At 36.5% G+C, this 20,704-nt stretch overlaps 1 protein-coding gene across 1 annotated transcript in view; it reads right to left on the bottom strand.

Moving 5' to 3' along the window:
• Positions 1–17,966: 17,966 nt before the first annotated feature.
• FAM91A1 (family with sequence similarity 91 member A1) overlaps positions 17,967–20,704 on the bottom strand; it is a 62,533-nt gene continuing 59,795 nt past the window's right edge. The window contains exon 24 of the mRNA XM_044658280.1: positions 17,967–18,152. Within this exon, the coding sequence (XP_044514215.1) occupies positions 17,967–18,152 (186 nt within the window). The remainder of the gene's footprint in view (positions 18,153–20,704) is intronic.

Raw genomic sequence — 20,704 nt, 5'->3', positions numbered from 1 at the left:
CCAATCCAGCAGCATCTGCATGAGTGAGTTCTCAGCTCAGGCTAATGGATCTCTGGAGCTACATTCTGAGGCAGCAAGGTTGCCCAGTGGACAGAGTGCTGGGACTGAGCCAGGAAAATGGATTCCAATCCTACCTCAGATACGTACATACTAGCTGTGTGACCCTAGAAAAGTTATTTGATCCTGTTTGCCTCAGTTTCTTCATCTATAAAATGAGATGGAGAAGGAAACGGCAAACTACTCTGGTATGTTTGCCAAGAAAACCCTAAATAGGGTCAAAAATGACGAAACATGACCTGCATATAGATTATATGACTGCTGTCTGGTATGGGAAGGAGGAATAAGTGTTTACTTAGCATCTACCATGTGCTGGCACTATGTTAAATGCTTTTAAAAATATCTCATTTGATCCTCACAACTATCTTTTGAGGTAGGTACTATTATTATTCCCATTGGAGGGAACTGAAGCAAACACAGATAAGGTGACTTGTCCAGGGTCACACAATTGCCAAGCATCTGAGGTTAAATTTGAATTTAGGTCTTTCTGATTCCAGACCTAGAGCTCTATGCCCTGAGCCACCAATTGCCTGTGAGGGACCACAGTGGAATATATATGCCTATTCTCTCCAAGGAATATTTAGCCTAGAGAAGACTTCAATGTGAATATCATTACCGTCTCCAGATATTTAAAGGATTGTCATGTGGGAGAAGCATTCAACTTATTTTACTTGTCCCCAGAGTATATAATTAGAAGCAATGGCTAGACATTGCAGAAAGGAGGATTTCTGCAGAAAAAATTAAAGAAAAACTTCCCAACAATTAGAGCTATTCAGAAACAGAAAAGACATCTTTGGAAGGTAGTGCCTTCCTCCTTACTGGAAACCTCCAAATGAAGCCAGGAGAGCCACTTTGGGGTATTTTAGAGGGGCTTTCTGTTCAGATACAAGTGTGGTATACTGAGAAGTCCACTAGCTTTGAACCTAGAAGATCCAGGCAATTCCAGTCTGAATCACTTATTGGGTGGCCACTGGGGGCCTCTGTCTCCTTCTTTGTCAAAATGAAAAAGTTGTGCTAGATGGCCTTTAAGGTCCTTTCCAGTTCTAAATCTATGATAAGACAATCAACCTAACTAAATGTGTAGAGAGGTTAATTGGCAGGTAGGTTAGTCACCTTGTGATGATTCTTCTTGGCTAAATATCTTATGAAGAAGTTTTTGCTATATAGCATGAAATACCTATAAACTGCCTTTCTGAGGAAGGGGCACCAACACCAGAAAAACCATGGTGAGGAAATAAGACTAAATAAATAAACGAATGAAGGAAATATTTTTTTAATTTGTTGTTTGTTACATTAAAGTTCCCAGGAATCTCCATCACTCTCTCCCCTCTCCACATCCACACTAGAGAGGAATTATTTGACAAAATAACACATGGATGTATAAAACGGTCTGGCTTGTGTTCCTACTTATTGGTTTTTTTCTTCAGAGGTAGAAATCTACAAGTCATTCTCTAAACAATATATCTGGTGCTATGTATAATGTTTTATTGGTTCCAATTGTTTCATTCTCCATAATTTCATGTAGGGCTGCGGGGGTTGAGGACAGCTGGGTGGCAGCTGGGTGGCTTAGTGGATAGAGAGCCAGGCCTGGAAATGAAAGGTCCTGGGTTCAAATTTGACCTCAAATACTTCCTGTGTGACCCTAGGCAAGTCAGTTAACCCCCATTGCCTAGCTCTTACCACATCATTTCTGCCTTGGAATCAATATATTTTATTCATTCTAAGTTGTAAGGAAAAGATTTTTTTAAAAAAAGAATAATTTCAATTTGGCCTTTCCATGTTTTTTTCTTTTTTAACTAACCTGATTCTCATGAAATATTGGTGAGACCTAAAAAGCATCTCAGTACCTGCCCGGGAGCATTGCTACGTTCTGCATTAGGTACAGTAAATCTCTTTTCTCTAATAATTATATTCCATAATATTTTATAATAATTACATTCCATACCCTAAGGGCTTATAATAAATTTCATCACCAAAGAAGTGTTCTCCAAGTAAATGGTTTGACTTAAGAGAGGAGTAAGCTTTCTTAGGAATTGCAATAACAACAAAGAAAAAACCATTTTATTCAAAATAGGGTTCATTTTCTTTGAGTTGCTTGAAAGGAAAATCTTCTCCTTTGCTTAATGGAGATTAAAATTCCTGAAATGGAACCTTGAATTAAAAGGTGAAACCCTGCCACCTGGAGGAGAAGAAAAAAATCTACAAGTGAAGTTTTCCTGCTTCTTTGCTGGCCCTCCTGCTCTGACTTTTAAAACATAGACCAATAACCATGAGGGTAAATGGTGGTGATGTGACTAGATCCTGGATCAGTAAATCAAAGGATGAAAAGACTTAAAAGAAAAAAATCATTGCTCTTTCCATCCCATCCCTACTACCTCCAAAAGATATACTGAGCAGGTGTACTTATAAATGTGTAGTATTCATAGGATAGAGTTCCAGTTCTGGAGTCAGGAAGATTCATCTTCTGAGTTCAAAACTGATCTGGCTGTGTGACCCTGGGCAAGTCACTTTACCTTGTTTGCTTCAGTTTCCTCATCTGCAAAATGAGTTGGAAAAGGACATGGCAAATCACACCAGTATCTGTGCCAAAAAAAAACCAAAATGGGGTCACAAAGAGTCAGACACAGCTAAAAATAGCTAAACAAGAATAGCAAATTCTTCACAATAAGCTGACAATCTTTTTATGGTCTGGTCTGCCCACATCTGGAGTTCTTTGCTCTTTTCTGGGCACTATGTTTTAGGGAAGACACTGAGTAGGTCCAAAGGAAAATGATCAGAATGGTGAAAAGATTAGAAAACATGAGAAAAGATCTAGTGTTTTCCATTTTATGCTAGTCTTAAAAATCCAAATTCTAGAGAAAGGAAATGTATTAACTTTAATTCACATTAGAGAAATGGCTGATCTACAGAGCAAGTTACTAAATTCAAAAACAAGGGAGTTCCGCTATTTGAAAAAAATTGCTGGAAGTACTGGAAAACGATAGGCAGAAACTAGGCATAGACCAACATCTCATATTATGCACCACAATAAAGGATATTTTGTCAAAGTCAAAATGGATATTTAAATGATCTAGAAATAAAGGTGGATGCCATAAACAAATCAGGGAAACATGGAAAATTTACCCACCAAACTTATGAATAAGGGATGAATTTATGACCAAACAATACATAGAGAACATTGTGAAAAATGAAATGGATGATTTCAATTAAATTTAAAAGTTTCTGTACAAACAAAACCAATGCAATCAATATTAGACAGGAAACAATAAATTGTGGGGAGGGATTTTCATAGTGTCTCTAACAAAGGTTCCACTTCTCAAATACAGAGAGAATTATAAAAATACAAAGCATTCCCCAATTGATAACTGGTCAAAGGATATGAACAGGCAGTCCTCAGATGAAGAAATTAAAACTCTATGGTCACAGGAGGAAATGCTCCAAATCACTGTTGATTAGAGAAATGCAAATTAGAACAATTCTGAGATACGACCTCACACCTATCAGAGTGGCTAATATGACCAAAAAGGAAAATAATAAATGTTAAAGGGCTGTGAGAAAATTGGGACTAATGCACTGTGAGAGCTGTGAACTCATACAACCATTCAGAGAGCAATCTGGAACTATACCCCAAGGACCACAAAACTATGCATACCCTTTTGACCCAGTAATACCATTACTGGGTCTACATCCAAAAGAGATCAAAGATAAGGTAAAAGGATTTACTTGTATAAAAAATATTTTTAGCAGCTCTTTTTGAAATGGCAAAGTATTGAAAACTGAGGGAATGTCCATCAACTGGGAAATGGCTGAACAAGGTGTGATATATGGTTGTCATAGAAAACTCTTACACCATAAGAAATGATGAACAGGAAATTCAGAAGAGCCTAGAAAGATGATAAACTATGATAAAGTTAATTTCCTAAAAGGAATAAATAGGCCAATTCTTTACACCATGTAAAGTTAACTATGTTGCCTAAAATAATCTTTGCTCAGATCTCTTAAGCAGACAATTTAAATTGAGGCTCTAAAATTTATTTGTATTTATTCATTTGTGTCAGGCAGGAAACAAGAAGTTTCTGAAACTAGTCTGGAGTGAAGACTTAGACTCATCTCTCCCCTCCAGGCTCTCTCCTCTTCAATCCATCCTCCACAAAACTGCCAAGTGCTATTCCTAAAGGACCACGCCACATTCCCCTGCTCAAGAAGTTGCAGTTACTCCCCAGCACCTGAGATAAAAAAACCATTCAGCTTAGCACTTAAGTTTTTCCTTCTGTGGAGCCAAAATATGTGTCTCTATAACTTCTTGATTTGTCCTAGTTCTGCCTTCTGGACTAAATAGAATAATTCATTCATATGACAGATTTTAAAATATTTGGATGAAGACTAAAATCCTGGACCTGGAGTCAAGATCTGAGTTCAAATCCTGTCTTAAGACTTTATTAGTGTGGGCAACTAGGTGGCCCAGTGGAAGGAGAGCCAGACCTAGAGATGGGAGGTCGTAGGATCAAATCTGGCCTTACACACTTCATAGCTGTGAGACCCTGGGCAAGTCACTTAACCCCCATTGACTAGCCCTTACCGCACTTATGCCTTGGAACCAATACACAGTATTGATCTGAAGAATGAAGGTAAGAGTTGTTTTTTTTTTAACTTATTAATTATGTAAACCACTAAAGTTCTCTCAGACTGATTCTTTTTTTCTGTAAAATAGAGATAAAAATAGCCCCTGCACCCTCATAGTTGTGAGATATTGCCTGTAAAGAGATTTGTATAAATATACTCTCTTTCTCATCATCATTATTTTTAATTGAAGACTCAACATGCCTTCCCTAAAATCTCTTCTTTGTGCTAAATATATGGTGGTCATTCTATCTCCAAAAATCCTCATATAACAGAGTTTGGAAACTTGTTACCCAATTCCAAGATTCATGTCACTTCTAAAACAGGATGTCCATGTCTGACCAGAATGCTCCAAATGTGCTCTGACAAAAACAAACAAACAAAAACCTGCTTTTGTTCTACACACAGTCTCTTAATACAACCTGAGTTCACTTTTTCTGGCAACCATATTACATATTTAATGTAAACACAAATTATTCAATATTTAATAGTAACCACACACTTCACAGAAAAAATGAAAACTTTTCTGTGGCCTGCATAATGATCCCCCTCCTGTATTTGCCCAATTTACTTTTTTTTTTTAATCTTTATCTTCTGTCTTTGCATCAATACTCTGTATTGGTTCTAAGGCAGAAGAGCAGTAAGGGCTAGGCAATGGGGGCTAAGTGACTTGCTCAGAATTACACAGATCGGAGGCCAGATTTGAACTCAAGACTTTCTGTCTCTAGACCTGGCTCTTCATCCACTGAGCCACCCAGATGCCCCTTCCAATTGACTTTTGAACCTAAGTGTCTATTAAATTTCATTTCATTCAAGTTGCTCTATCATTCAAATCTGCTGAAACCCTTTTCAATCTGGATTCTGTTATTTAATTCAACAGTTATTCTTCCCACCTTAGTGGGGGTTTTTTGCAAAAAGAAAAATATGTACATTGATATCAACAAAATTAGAGAATGTTGTTTCTAATATTATTTTAAATGCTTATCTCAAGCCATATGATGTCATTTTAATAGCATTCTAGTAGCTAAATAACCTATTTATTTAAATACTTAACAATTATACTTAATAAATAACATTCATTTATATACTTAATAATAATACTTAACAATATATAACTTTATATACTTAAAACAAAGGTAAGATGAGACTTCCAGTTCTGTGCTGATCATTCCATTGAGTCAATCCTTCACCCTAAAATCCCTGGAAACTAGAAAACTGACATAATTACTGACATGTGGCAGAAATGGAAACATATGTGTATTTATGTATGTGTACATACACGTTATATATATGTAGAAGAAACATGTCTTTATGTATGAAAGATAGATCATTAACATGTCAACTATGAGATTCCACATATATATAGAAACTCTGAGCCACCATCTGGTGGTAGAACCCCCACTGGCTAGCTGGGAGTTGCAGGCCGCCCCCTTACCTCCAGCTGAGTACCAAGATGGTCATCTTGCCTCCCCCACACCCCAAGTTCATTGGAGATTACAGGTCTCTGCAAGGCCTAGATAACTAGAAGAGATTTAGTTTGAGTCCTATGGAAATGGTCCATTTACAATTTTCTTGAGACCTCTTCTGGTTGCAAAGAGCATCATTCAACAAATCAGACTGAGACTTGTAAGTTCTACATCAATTATCTCTGTTCTTGTCTTCTTCTTAGATGTGGTAGTGTGTAAATGGAATTAGCTCTCCCTCATTCATTCTTTAGACTTTAGCCATCAGGAATAATGTCACCCCACCCAACTTAGAATTAAGTGGGGAGGGGGAGGTCTGTGACCCACATGTGATAGTAAGTGACAAATCAAAAACAGTGACTGCCCCCTGAGCAGTCCAAAACAGTGTTGAGGCTGCCATTTGTCCACGTGAAACTGGAGGTGGACGCAGGAAGTGATGTAAGCTGCTGCCTTTTAAATATGATGGCAACTTCCTGTGAGGGCTTTTGGCGCTTTGAACTTGGTGTTGAAGGCGCTCAGGTGAGACCTCAGGCGGCTTCTCTTTGAATTGTCATGTGGGTAAGTTAGGCTGACTCTCTTTCTCTTCCCTTGGTGTTTCTGGAGGCTCTAAGCTCAAGGAGGCCTCTCTTAGAGGAGAACTTGTGGCTAGAAGCCTTGTTTAATTAGCCTCTGTGTCCCCTCTGCTGGGGCCTTTGAAGCCTCCCTGGTTCAGGCGTCCAGTCCAGGCCAGAGTTTCTCTCTCTCTTTTCCCCTACTTTCAGTCTTCCTAATTGTAAATAAACCACCATAAAAGTCATCCTGACTTGGGCCTCTTATTTGGAATTGAGTAATTGATCCCTGGCGACCAAACTTTAAATATCCAGTCCAACCATAATCTTCCCGTTTTCCCCTTTTACAGTTGTTATTATAAACTACTGAAAAGGCAATTCACTAAATATAGGAAGGATTATGGAGCGAAGAATCTCATTGATTCCACTTTTAAATTATTTCCAATGAACCCAAAAGTCCATTGAATTCCATCAAGTACCAGGTGAAATCCCTTCTTCTAGAGGAAACTTTCTTCTTAATTCCTCTTAATTTTAGCTTTTCCCTCTTTTATTTCCCATTTATCCTTTATATAGATTGTATATATTTGTTGACTTGTCTAAGATTGTAAGCTCCTTGGGAACAGGGATAGGGACTGTCTTTTGCTTATTTTCTATCCCTAACCCTTAGCATAGTACAAGGCACAAAGTAGATACTACTTGGATATAACCCATTAAAACTTAATTCGCTTATCAGGAGCAGTAGGAAGAATCAGTCATTGGACAAAGAGTGTTTGGATCAGGAAAGAAAGCAGATGACAACTTACAGCACTTTACGATTATGTCTATTAAATTTCTACTGTTGTTGCTTGTGCTAGCTATTTAGTTTGCTTTCAGTCTTATCATTCGACAAGTTATGTATCCTTCCCAACTTCATCCCATTGCCATGTATATTATCAGACATGCCATCTACACCTTCACCAAGTCACTACTGTATTAAATTAGCAGAGAGTTAAGAAGAGAAATATACCTAATCAAAAACCTCCTGTGATTCCCCATCACCTCTAGGATCAAAGAGAAAATTCTCTGACATCCAAAGCCCTGCATAATGCAGGCCACTCCCATCTACCCCCACACATTTTCCCAAACTTTTTATTTACATCTTACTCTTTACCATATACTCTTTGATCCAATGGCACTGGTATTAGCTTTTTCTTGAATATAACCCTGCCTCTGTCAACTGCCAGCATTTTTTCAGGTTGTACCCTAGGTCTGGAATACCCTCATTGCTCATCTTTGCCTACTGGTTTTTCTGGCTTCTTTCAAGATCCATATCAAAACCCATCTTCCACAGAAAGCATTTTTCAACTCTTCTTTATTTTTGTGCTTTTCCTCTCTTTCCTTTTCATCCTGAATTTAGCTTGTTTGTACATTATTTGTTTTCATTAGATTGTGAGCTCCTTGAGAGTAGAAACTTTCACTTCTTTTTGTATCCCCATTGTACATGGTCCATCACATAGCAAGTACTTCAATGATTATTGATTGACTTAGGCTGCATCATTTATTTCCCAAAGTAGCTAGTCAACATGGGAAATGAGGTTAGTCTGATATAATCTGTTCTTGATCTTAAGCTTGGTTCTTAGTGATTGCTATTCCTCTTTTTAAACGCTCATAAATGATCTTTTTCTAAGATTTTGCAAAGAATCTATCAAGTTCACTATCATATTGTTTACAAAGTCTCATCCTCTTCCCTTTCTAAAATACTGAGATATTTCCCATATAAAAAAACCTAAAGCACCTCTTCCATTATGCAAACACATTGTTCAGAGTTCCCTTCACTAATAGGACCCAGAAAGATCTAGATACTTTATGAGTCAGAACCCTCTCCAAACCATAGCTCACAAATTTCCAGTTCATTCCTACAAGTCATCCAAATAAAACACTTAGTTCATAACAAAAGAACTTCACAAATAGTATAACAAAACATTCACCCTGTAAATTGAACCTTAAGCTCCCACAAACACATTTAATGGGAAGTGTACCCTGCATAGAAAATCATGAATAATGAAAGGGAACATTAAAACAGTGTATACATTTGGTGTGCTAGAGTCCTCGGAGAAAATCTTCTGACCTTTATTCACTGGCCTTGGCATCTAGTGCCACAGTCAGTCACTGGGTCAGTTACATTGTATTTTCTTTATTTGAAAGGCTAATGGGACTGTGTGGCAAAAAATGGTTTTTATTTTTGGTTATCAGTAAATCTTATTTTGATTTTAAATGGGCTGTACAATGTAATTTAAGCCTTTTAAATTAAAAAAAAAAAAAAAACAACAGTGTATACAGACCAAGGGCAACTCACAGTCTGATACTGCAAAACTTTGAGTCTTCTGTCATTGTACTGATCTTTACTGGACTTTATTCCTCATCAGGCACTGATTTCACATGCTACCTGCTGAACATCACACTTCTGTTCCAATTGGCTTTCAACTATCTGGCTATATTTGGGTTCATATGCAGTTTTGTCCAATGTCCATTAGAAATGCTGTGATTAGTAAGCTTCTGCCCTATAAGAATACAGCTCAGGAAACCAGTTCTTTTAGACACCTCTACCCAGTGTTATTTTTATTAAATCTCTTCCCTAAAGGAATGGCTATATACTTTCTAAACTTCCTTCAGTGCCTCAGCTATAGTCTTTGAATGTGGTGCTCTTTCTACTACCTGCTACTCTGTCTTTAAAGGTGAGTATGGGTATTCAAGGACTAGTTCCTCTAGTGTGAGGGCTTGCCAAGACCTTTTCAGGGCTGCTCATCTACCTTTGGGGTCTTCCTGGCACTTAACTCTTACCTGTGGTTCCAAGAAGCTGTAGTATGCACAACTGCACGCCAGTAAACCATCTTGACAGATGGACTAAACACATCCCTGAGTTAGAGAGATATCTATCCCAAGTATGTAAAGACTTTCTGTGGCTACAAAGACAGCTGAAGCCGATGCTATGGAGCTCTTAGAGCTTTGTCAGACATAGAAGACGCCAAGGTCATCAACTGCATTTCAGTCCACTATGAGTCATCCTTGATTTCTGCCTTGCCACTGGACTGGAATGACTCTGGAAGAGAGACATTGGCTGAGATCCTTATGCAATCCTGCCTTACTTAAATCTAATTCATGCACAAGTCAAGATGTTACCTCACATCATTGGTTCTCTTTGAAAATGAGGGACACAGTGGGGCAGGTGGGTGGCTCAGTGGATTGAGAGCCAGGCCTAAAGATGGGCGGTCCTAGGTTCAAATCTAGCCTCAGACATTTTCTATGTGACTCTGGACAAGTCACTTAACCCCCATTGCCTAGCCCTTACCATTTTTCTGCCTTAGACTCAATATGCAGTACTGATACTAAAACGGAAGGTAAGGATTAAAAAAAAAAGAAAAAGAAACAAAGGACACAATATCTCACACCCTATACTAAAATGGTCAAAATGGATATATGATTTATATATAGTGATTCTACAACTAAATTAGGGAAACAAAGAATAGTTTACCTGGCAGAACTTTGGAGAAAAGAAGAATTTATGACTAAATAAGAGATAGAATATTATGAGATGTAAAATGAATAATTTTGATTATGTTAAATTAAAAAGTTTTTATACAAATGAAACTTATCTAACCAAGATTAGAAAGGGAACAAACCAGGAAAACATTTTTACAACAAATGTCTCTGCCAAAGGTCTAATTTCTCAAATTAAGTCAAATTTATAGTATACAAACCATTCCCCAATTGACAAATGGTCAAAGGATATGAACAAGCAATTTTCAGATGAAGAAATCAAAGCCATCAATAACCATATGAAAAAATGTTCTAAATCACTCTTTATTAGAGAAATGCAAATTAAAACAACATTGAGATACTCATACCTTTCAGATTGACCAATATGGCAGTAAAGTGATAAATGTTGGAGAGGATGTGGCAAAACTTGGACACTAATACATTGTTGGTGGAGTTGTGAATTGATCTAACCATTCAGAAGGGCAATTTGGAACTATACCCAACGGGCTATAAAAGTGTGCATATCCTTTAATATGATAAGGCCACTACTGGGTCTGTATTCCAAAGAGATAATAAGAAAGGGGAAAAGACCTACTTGTATAAAAATATTTATAACTGATATTTTTGTGGTGACAAAGAATTGGAAATTGAGGGGATGACCATCAATTGGGGAATGGCTGAACAGATTATGGTACATGTTGGTAATGGAATACTATTGTGCTATAAGAAATTATAAGCAAGATGATTTCAGAAAAAAACTGGAAGCTGGAAAGATCTGCGAGAACTGATGCTGAGTAAAATAAGCAGACTTGGTAGATTATTATACAAAATAACAATATTAGTCGATTATTATCTGTGAAAACGTGGCTACTCTCAGCAGTGCAATGATGTGGGACAATTCTGAAAAACTTAGGGCAGGGAATGCTACCCACCTCCAGAGGAAGAACTGTTGGAGTCATCTTTCACATCAATGTATCTTTGGTTTTATTTTGGGGTTTTGTATATGGAAGTGTATTTTGTATGACAATTTTTTAATTAAAAAAAAAAAGAAAGAAATGAAGGACAAACAACTCTATCCTTAGCCCTCTTATCCAATACTGTACCAGATTAATAACCCAGTAAGAAATCAGGTTTTCTCTTAAATACTTGTTTGAAACTTCTCTGAACTCTTCTGAAAACTGCTCTCTTCTCTCTCCCCCAAGATTGTATTGTAAAGATCGTAAAATTATAAATATTGTAATACTGCTTAAAAAAAAAACAATTGCAGGTCTTGGGTCTTCTCTCATACACACATCCTTGGCGAGGCAAATATTCTTAGGGCTCAACACTGTGAAACAAAAGGAAATGATATTTTGATGAAAAAGCTGAAAAGTAGCTGATGAAGCTGATAATTTCCCACCTTTGTGCTCCTCAGTTCTACGGAAAAAAATAGATATGAAGGCTAGAGAAGGCCACTAAGGCTAGTGATCTTTGCCCACTTTCCCCTAAGAGAACACCTTGGTCTTTATCTCTTGGTAAGTTTTTTCAAAGATCAATGGCAGATTCAAATCTGGCCTCAGACACTTTCTAGTTGTGTGACCCTGGGCAAGTCACTTAATCCCAACTGCCTAACTGTAACCACTCTTTTGTCTTGGAACTTGAAATAGGTAACCTTCCTAAAGGGATGTGAGATGATACAACTCACCTAGGAAGCCTCCTCAGGGCCAGTGAAGCACAAACCTTAAAATAGTAAAATCAAGTTTATTAATGTTAGACAAATAATAAATACAGTCCTAAATCTATCCAGCTATATCTCCTCCCTCCAAGCTGTGAGATCCTCACGGATCTGTCTTCTGATCTTCTCTATCTCTTCTTATATCTCCCTGCTCTTATCTAAACTCCAAAAAAGCTGTCTGACTCTAAACTACTCTAATTACTATGGATTAACAAAAAGAGGAAAAAAGAAAGGACACACAAGTGAATTGAGCCCTTACCAAAGCCTAGGGTTGGCTGCACTATATAACCCAAAGTCCCAGATGACAATCTTTGGATTACCTTGGCGCAAGAGGATTTCTGGCAGACAGATCACTGGCAGACGGTCTCTGTACCTCAGGCAAAAACAGTTTTCTCCAAAGCAGATTCTCAACCAAGGAGTCAATAGTCTCTCCATGAAATTATGACCACCTAGGGAAAATCTCTCAGAGCAAACTCCTTCCTCCAGCTCAGTAGAAAACAGGCAGAGAGCAATGGCACTTAACAATTCAAAAACTCTCACAATCTTTCTCTCCTTCTCAGAATCCTCTCCCAGGGCTTGTATCCAAATTCCCTTCTTTTCCTCTTAATGCTAATCCCTGAAATATACTCTATCCCTTACCTTACTTCCTACAAACTAATACTTAGTATTGAATCTAAGATAGAAGGCAAAGGTTTAAAAAAGAAAAAATCAGGCAAAACAAACATCAGTTTGGTTCTTTCAGTACTCTGGGCTGTGGTTTATCTGAGTCTGACAACTTGGACTCAGGAGAGAAGCAGGATGTCCACATTATTTCTTTACTTATTATCTCAGGTTCCAAATCTTTAACAAATATCTTTGTTATAGCTTTTCTAGTCTGAAAATCACTCTCCTTAACAAAGAAGTTCTGCCTTCTCTCCATTCTGTCATCTATTATCATCCCATCCACTTCAGAAGAGCAATTTTATCCCTTCTATAATCATTCCCTTGCCCCCTGTTATAGATGATATTGATCTTGTTATTTGTTATTGATGATAGATAGCTGATTATAGACGAGCTGTTAGGGTCACTTAGTGGTAGACAGTATATAAAGCTGCTGGACACAGTATAATCCAGCACCTATTTATTATTTTCTATCAGGAGCGTCAGGGACAGAAAAAGAATATAGGAATAACAAGAGGATATCTTAAATCTAAAACTAAAGTGTCTAACTGTAACCAGAACCCCTCTGTCCCGCAAGGGACTTCTTTGGTCTGATAAGATCAGACCTGATTTAACTTCCTCTCTATCTAAAGATATAATACCTAACTTACTAAGTTATTCTAATAGTTTATATCTTAAATTATATACTTTTTTCTTAACTTATATTTAAAAAATCCTCCAGCTGCCTCAAACTGATTATCAGCTGAATGGCAGTTCGTTCTGTCTCTTCTCTCAGCAGGGGACCAAAGCTGGCACTATTCAAGTAAGAGTGAAACAGTGCAGTGTCCCCTTTTCCCTCTTTCAAAGAAAAAAGTCACTTCACTCAATCTTCCTTGGATCCCAAGATGTTCCCTGTCTTCTCCAAAATAACTCTTAAGGAAAATCACCAGTTATCAGAATCAACCCTCCAGTCACCTCTGTAATGGGGGTAAAGGGAGCTTTATTTCATAAATATATTAAAAGCTTAGGTTTTCAGGGGATTGAACAATTATCAATCTCCAAATAAAGAGTAACCCCAAGTTAAAATTACTTTTATAGAAATTTATTTACAAATGAGAAGAGGAAGAAGAAATAAGGAAATAAGAATCTAACACAGTAGGTTATTTGCTCTGATCCCCTAGTTAATCCAGATAGATCTAATTATCCCAAGGCCGGAAATTCAGAGGGCCAGAGAATGAAGCAAAAGCTTCAGGCACAAAGTCTATTAAAAGGGAAGTTCCTTAAGAGAAGTTCAGGAAGATTCAGTCTTTACACTCACCACGTGGAATGCCCAGGTCAAGAATGCGCAGAGCTTCTTCTGGTCCTATTCACAAATCAGAAGACAGAGCCCAGCTGACTGAGGTCTCTTTTTAAAGGGGCCTCTTTTGCGTCACTTCCTGTGGCCTCCTCTTAATTTACGTGTCCAATCACAACAGACACTTTCTTAGGACTGCCCACGAGGCAGTCAGTAAATTGTAATTTGTTACTCTAGCACACGTGAGTTACAGACCACCCAAAAATGGAAATGTTTTCAACTTTGGTGATTAAATCTAAAGATGGGCAGTATAGATTTATTCTAATTATCATACCTCCTCCAAGCAAGAACTCCCAGAGAGTGAGCCGTTTCTCAACATTCTTTTTCTAAAATTCTCTTCCCATCACTCACAGAAAATTCCTTCCTTAACTGCTTAAAGGAACCAAGGTAAAATTTAAAATTCTTTTGCTTATACTAAATCCTTACTTATAACTAGGCTAATTAATTAATTTAATTCTTATCATTACACCCCCACAAGCCTACCAATCATTTTCTGTACTATATTTAGGTTAACTTTTAGCCCCAGATCATTCTAAGATTTTAATACTTTGACATTCTCACAGAGCATGGAAGAGAAAGCTAGAAAGGCAGTTTTAGTCTGTCACTGTGGAAATTCATGGATTCCAAATTGAAGAGGTGAGACAATTTTGTGATCAGTAGGAAACTGCTAGAAGTTTTTGATGATCTCTGCATGGCAATAATATTAATTCAACAAATATGGATTAAGCTAATCATTAACTAATCAACACTGGTTTAGGGAGATTAATCTTGCAATAGTGTATTAGTTAAATTAGTTAACCTATCAAAGAATTTCAAGTCCCATAAAAATAAAAAAGTCTAAGAAATGTTAAGTAATATACAGTTTTATGGAATGAGTCTAAAAGAACAAATGGTTGCAGATACTTCACAATTTAGATTTGTAGCTATGCCAAAACAGAATTTATATACTTTGTATATGCGTCTATATCATGTTTCTCACTTGTAGGAATCTGTACTATGGAAATAATGTTCTCACTGGTTTCTTATTCAGACAGCAAACATTTAACTAATCTAGTTTTAAGTAGCATGTGCATTTCTACAATTCTGATTTTACCCTAAAGTGACCTTCCCAATTGTTCTAATTACCAAAATTTCATTGTATCACCTAATTTTTATACCTATGTCAAACATTTAAAAAGGAAAATTATTCCACTCTCTTGATCAGTAATAGTTTATTTGTAAACATTTATGTTACATGTGCCAATCATCAAATTGAACACAAAGTTTTATACATTTCATTATATACTATTAACAATGCCATACCAGAAAACAATCCATGGTACTCAGGTAACAGTTTTGGTACTTTAAAACCTTTTAAATACAAACAAGGGGAGGAAAAAAAATTGAGAACTGAAACCATCAAGTAATAAAATCAGCATGAAAAATGGTAAAACTCAATTCTAAATGTTTAAAATAATTCCAGCTATAAGTATTAAGCAGGTTGGCTGCACTATTCCCCAGGGGAAAAAAAAAAGAAAATTATTTGAAAACATTAAAAGAAAGATGACAAGGGGGCTATCACATACTTTAAATGGCTCTACTTACTATAATATCCATATGCCATTTTTATGGGTTCTTTCTCTCTTTTGGTTTTCAAAAATGTCTTGCCTCTGTTTAAGTCACACTTAAAGACAATTCTAAAAAGGAACAAAGCCAATTGGAATCATATCAAACAACAACAAAATTGAGTTAAAAATCTTAAATGATCCTTCTCTTTGGTAGTTACCTATTAATTAGGTAACAGTCTGTATTTTAAAGTTTCATTGACTTGCCAACTTTAAGTGAAGAGATGTAATTTTACATAAGATAATGTATTTTTCTTTTATGAGCATATATACAATTGTAATGAAATAAAGCTAAGTTTGTAAAACACAGTCTGAAGACAGCAGCATTTTACATTTCTTGTTTACAACACTGAATATGTTTACCCCCCCATCCCTTTTTACAGTATCTACCAAGCTGTACATCAAAGGATTCCTGTTTCCTTATCAATGGCAGAGACCAAAAATCAGAGTTGAACACAGACTTTTTCATTTTTCCTAAAATGCATGATCACTATCTTATTCCATTTTTCCTCCATTTTCTTCTAAAGGAAATATAAGGCAGAAAATCATTCCCATATTTTGTTACAAATTTATGAAAAACTGGATTTACTGCCAACAAAGACAAATACTCAATCCTTTATTAGTACACACATCACAGTAGGCCCCAAGTATTAGTATTTGCAGAATAAATAACTACCTACAGTTAGTAAAAACAAACCAGATAATAAAAGTGTTAGAATAAAAAGCAGCACTGATCAAATTAAGTACTTGGAGTTTCAGTTGAGAAACTGCAAGTTCTACATTTATAGGAAGAGGAATGTACATTAATAGTTATGTGAGAAATTAGTGTGTGATTCACAGTCTAACAAATCATTTGACTATTAGTATGCATTATTTTTCCTTTTTTAAACATGTATTTAACACACGCTTGGTTCCTACTACAGCAGAAAACAAAATGTTATCACATTTAACCATGAACATTTTCCAGTACTAACTGTGTCACAGGGTCTTGGTCCAAATTTTAAAATAATATTGTGAGCACACAGTACTGAAGGCATGGTTATGATTACAGTTTTAGGAAAGACATATTTCCAGATTAATTATACCAATAACTGTTCTTTATAGAACAAGAAAAAAAAGTATCAGCAGAAATCTTTAGGTTACACCATCCCCCAAATTTAAAAGTTTTCCATATATGCTATTTTACCAAGATGTTGGTTAAACTGGCAAAACAATCATCCTACAGATAAGTCTAAATAAGAACACACTGCACAAACTTCCTAAGGAAGATAATTTCATAAATGTAAAAGTAATTAACTGAATTATTCTAATTCTAATTCTAGTTAATATTTGTCATATTAAAAGAACTGATAACTCAAGAAAAACTTTGAAACAGCCTTCCATTTACCTTTATCTTTTCCCTCCAGGTCTATTTAACCAAGATCTAGATTTTATAAGATGAAGGCTACATCTGCATGGGACAACAGTGAATTCATTCAATTTATGATACTTTTTTTGTAACTCAGCCAACTCTTATTGTTCCCTGATATTAATTTGAACCTAAACACCCAATCTTTGGTTTGTAAACATTAAATTTGTCTCCACATCCAGTGGTGTTGTGGTTCTATATGAAGGTTATTCAATTAAAGCAAAAATGGGCAGCAGCAGTAGCAACCAAACAAGGCTTCCATTTATAAATAAATATGCCTGATGAAAATAAAAGTCTATTGTGAGAAATAATGAAGCTTAAGTATCTAAAACCACATTATTTAATAGATAGACTATTTTTCAAAGTTTCTCATGAGGGATCAATGAATCTTTATGTTCTGAGAATTAAGACCTTATGAAGTCCAGTCAAATTATTTTTAACTATGCTGATTTGCATACTTTCAACACTGTCCAACTGATATACATAATTTACAGACAATTGCTACAATTTATAATGTTCCTAGCATATATACCATCAAATAACTCAGGATTTTACAGTTTTTGCATTTATACTACTTTAAGTACCAGGAAGCCTTTTCAGGGGAAGAGTTAAATCTCTTTCCATTGCCCCCCAAAAAGTATAGATAATAAAATACAAAATTAAACAAGATTCATGTTTGAGTAACTAACATATAAAATTACCAATGCAATATTTGTGATGACAGCTTATAAATTTAACAATCATCATAAAGCCTATAAAGGGCGTCCTTAGGTTTATAAAAGAAATGCAGATTGTCTCCAGATAAAAATACAGTGCTGACTGCTAAAAAGCTCTCTGTTGCAGCAGGATATGCAGGAATGAGTAAGACTCCAGACAGTGCAAATTATTTTCCTCTAAACTGCAACACAATAATATACTTTTACCACCACTTCAGCATACGTTATTCTGCAGCAGCAGTATACTTCTTAGTGGCTGGCACTAGAACTTAACTGTAAGAAATTAAAAAGGCAATAAGTGTGAACAACAAATGGTATGTGAATGAACTATTGCAAATTGACATTTGCAATAAGTACTGAGGAAGGGGAACGTCCATTCCACTCAGATAAGATACCATCTTTAAATATTAAGTTCTTTGCAGGAAGTGGAACACCCAATTCAGCAGAAGGTGGCTGTGAAAACATAGTTGAAAAACTGGCCTCGGTATGTAAGTCCAAGGTTGAAATTCCTTCCTAAAAAAAAATCAAGAAAAATAAAACATTAATTAATAAACAATACTATATGCAGACCACTTTAACCAAATATAAAAATATGTTGCTCCTGCTAGCCCAAAGCATTTAAAAATGCACTGGAAGAAACCTCAGAAGTTAATCAATCTATAAGCAGTCACATCATAAGTATCATAGGTATTTGCTAGGTGCCAGAAATTGTGAAAGAATGTAACACTTCCTGACCTCAAGGAGCTTTCATTGGACAGGTAAAGGAAAGGTTTATAGAGAGCATGGTTCTTGGACATGTCTTTGAGGAAGAAAGACATTCCAGGCATGAGAGGTATTCAGCACAAAGATCATCTAGTTCAGCCTCACTGGAAGGAGAACACCTTCTTATAACATCCCTGACAAATGGTCATCCAACTTCTTGAAGGTTTCTGAAGAAAGAAAAATGACTATCTCATAAAAAAATTCATTCTACTTTTGGAGTTCTCTAAATGTTAAGAATTTTTCCCTTACACTGAGGTGAAATCTGCTCATTCTTTCAATCCCATCTCTCAATTCTATTTAATGAAAATAAATTGATCTTTGTAGTGATTTATAGGTCTATAACATCACAAAAGCCCTGTTAGGTAAATAATAGAGGTTTAGGAAAGCTCAATGAGTGACTTGCCCAAGATCACAAAGCTAAAAAGAGGCAAAGCTTGAGACTCAAGCTTTGCTGATTCCCTAGGGCCAAGTAGAACAAACTTTGTCCCTCTTCCATAGGAAAAACCTTCAAAAGATTGAACAAAACTGGTAAGATGATTTTTCTAAAGCATAGGTCCAACCAAGTTACCATCCCCTGTCCCCCTCCCCCCCAAGTCAATGAGCTCCACTGGCACCTGATTACTTCTATAAATCTTCATATGTCCCCCTCCTACTTTTCCAGGCTTCTTATATACTCTCTTCAGTTCATTCCAACTATACTAGCCTTATTTGCTTGTTCTTCACTGCATGCCCACATCTCCATTCCCCAAAAGGTGGTTTTCTAAGTCAATATATATATTTTTTTGAGTTTAACACCAGTACTCTACAAAAACATAAGGTCCTTTAGGGCAAGAGCCATTTTTGCCTTTCTTGGTATTGCCAGTGCTTTAACACAATGCCTAATACATACTAAACTTTCATCAGGGCTTGCTTGACTGACAGCTAGATTGCCTGTTCTCCCTCCCTTGCTATGTTCTTTTAATTCACTGGTTTCAAGTACCATTTGCCACCCTGTGCATTAAGGACTGCAGAAACTGTCTGACAAGAGAAAACTGTCCAGGTAACACCAGAGCTATTCAGTTCTGGAAAGGAAGTATAGCAGAGTAAAGGGCAAAGTGCCCTAATAGATAGAGGGCTAGATCTAGTTCAGAAGATGTGGATTCAAATCCTACATGACACTTCTAAACTGTTTAACTGAGGTCCAGATGCTTAATCTTTTCTAATTCTCCATTTCCTCAACTATAAAAGGGAAATATGTGGAAAGGAGAGAGGGTGGGAAGAAACTAGGAATGTTATTAGCATAAGCTGCTGCTGCTATAATTATTCCTGGTATATTTCAAGATTTAATAATTGTTTGATCTCAGAAATCTCACTTTTCTCTAACCCATCAATGTATAAGATCAATCATGGAATGTTTCAGATAATTCTTATGTTTGGGCTTCAAAGAATTAAAAAGGTTCTTTTCCATAAACAGTTCCTTAGCTATGGAATTTAGTTTCTATCTGTGATAATGAGATTAAATCTACCTTGCCCATTCTCAAATCTAATCACCAAAAGTGTAAACAACTCTACTTAACTCACAAGTTGGGAGGTCTGTGGCCCACCTGTGCTAGAGTGAGTGACTAATTAACATTTACTGACTGCTTCCTGGGCAGTCCTAAGAAAAGCTTCTGTTGTGATTGGACACGTAAACTAAGAGGAAGGCACAGGAAGTGACGCAAAAGAAGCCAAGAGTTCAGCTCGTGTCTTGGATCTGAAGGAGCTCTTCTTGTTCATTTTTTGGACCTGGAGGAGCTCTGACTGGGACTCTGAGACCTTGGTGAGTGAAAAAGGCTGACTGACTACTTTAACTTCCCTGGAGGTACTAGCCTCCGGGAGGCTCCCTTGATTGGGAGAAGCCCTAGTGGTTAAACCCCTTGCTAACTGACTTTTAGGCTCTCTGGCTAGACCTCTAGAGCCCAGCTGGAGTTAAGCCCAGACATGAATACAAATCTAGTTTGTTAAGTTAGATCTCTTATTCTACCCTATTCTCATCTCTCTACTTCCACTCTCTCCTATATTTTGTAAATAAATTACTAAAATCATTTTAGGAATTGGTATTTATTCAGCTCCTTGTGACCACGCCTTTAAATATTAATATCCAAACAAAAAAAACCCTTTTTTCCCTCTTATGCATCCTGGCTTAATATAGCTATTTTCAACCTTTTTTGAAATAAAAATTTTATCCTCTGCATCAGTGGTCTTCAAAGTGGCCGATAAAAGGGTCATATCTCATCTTCTCCATGAGAGCCAATTGTGAGTTCTGTCTCCAATACAACATACTT

Source organism: Gracilinanus agilis, chromosome 1, assembly GCF_016433145.1.
Source record: "Gracilinanus agilis isolate LMUSP501 chromosome 1, AgileGrace, whole genome shotgun sequence".
Classification (NCBI taxonomy): Eukaryota; Metazoa; Chordata; class Mammalia; order Didelphimorphia; family Didelphidae; genus Gracilinanus; species Gracilinanus agilis.
The sequence above is the reverse complement of the archived record's forward strand: the minus strand, read 5'-3'. Positions and strand labels throughout refer to the sequence as shown.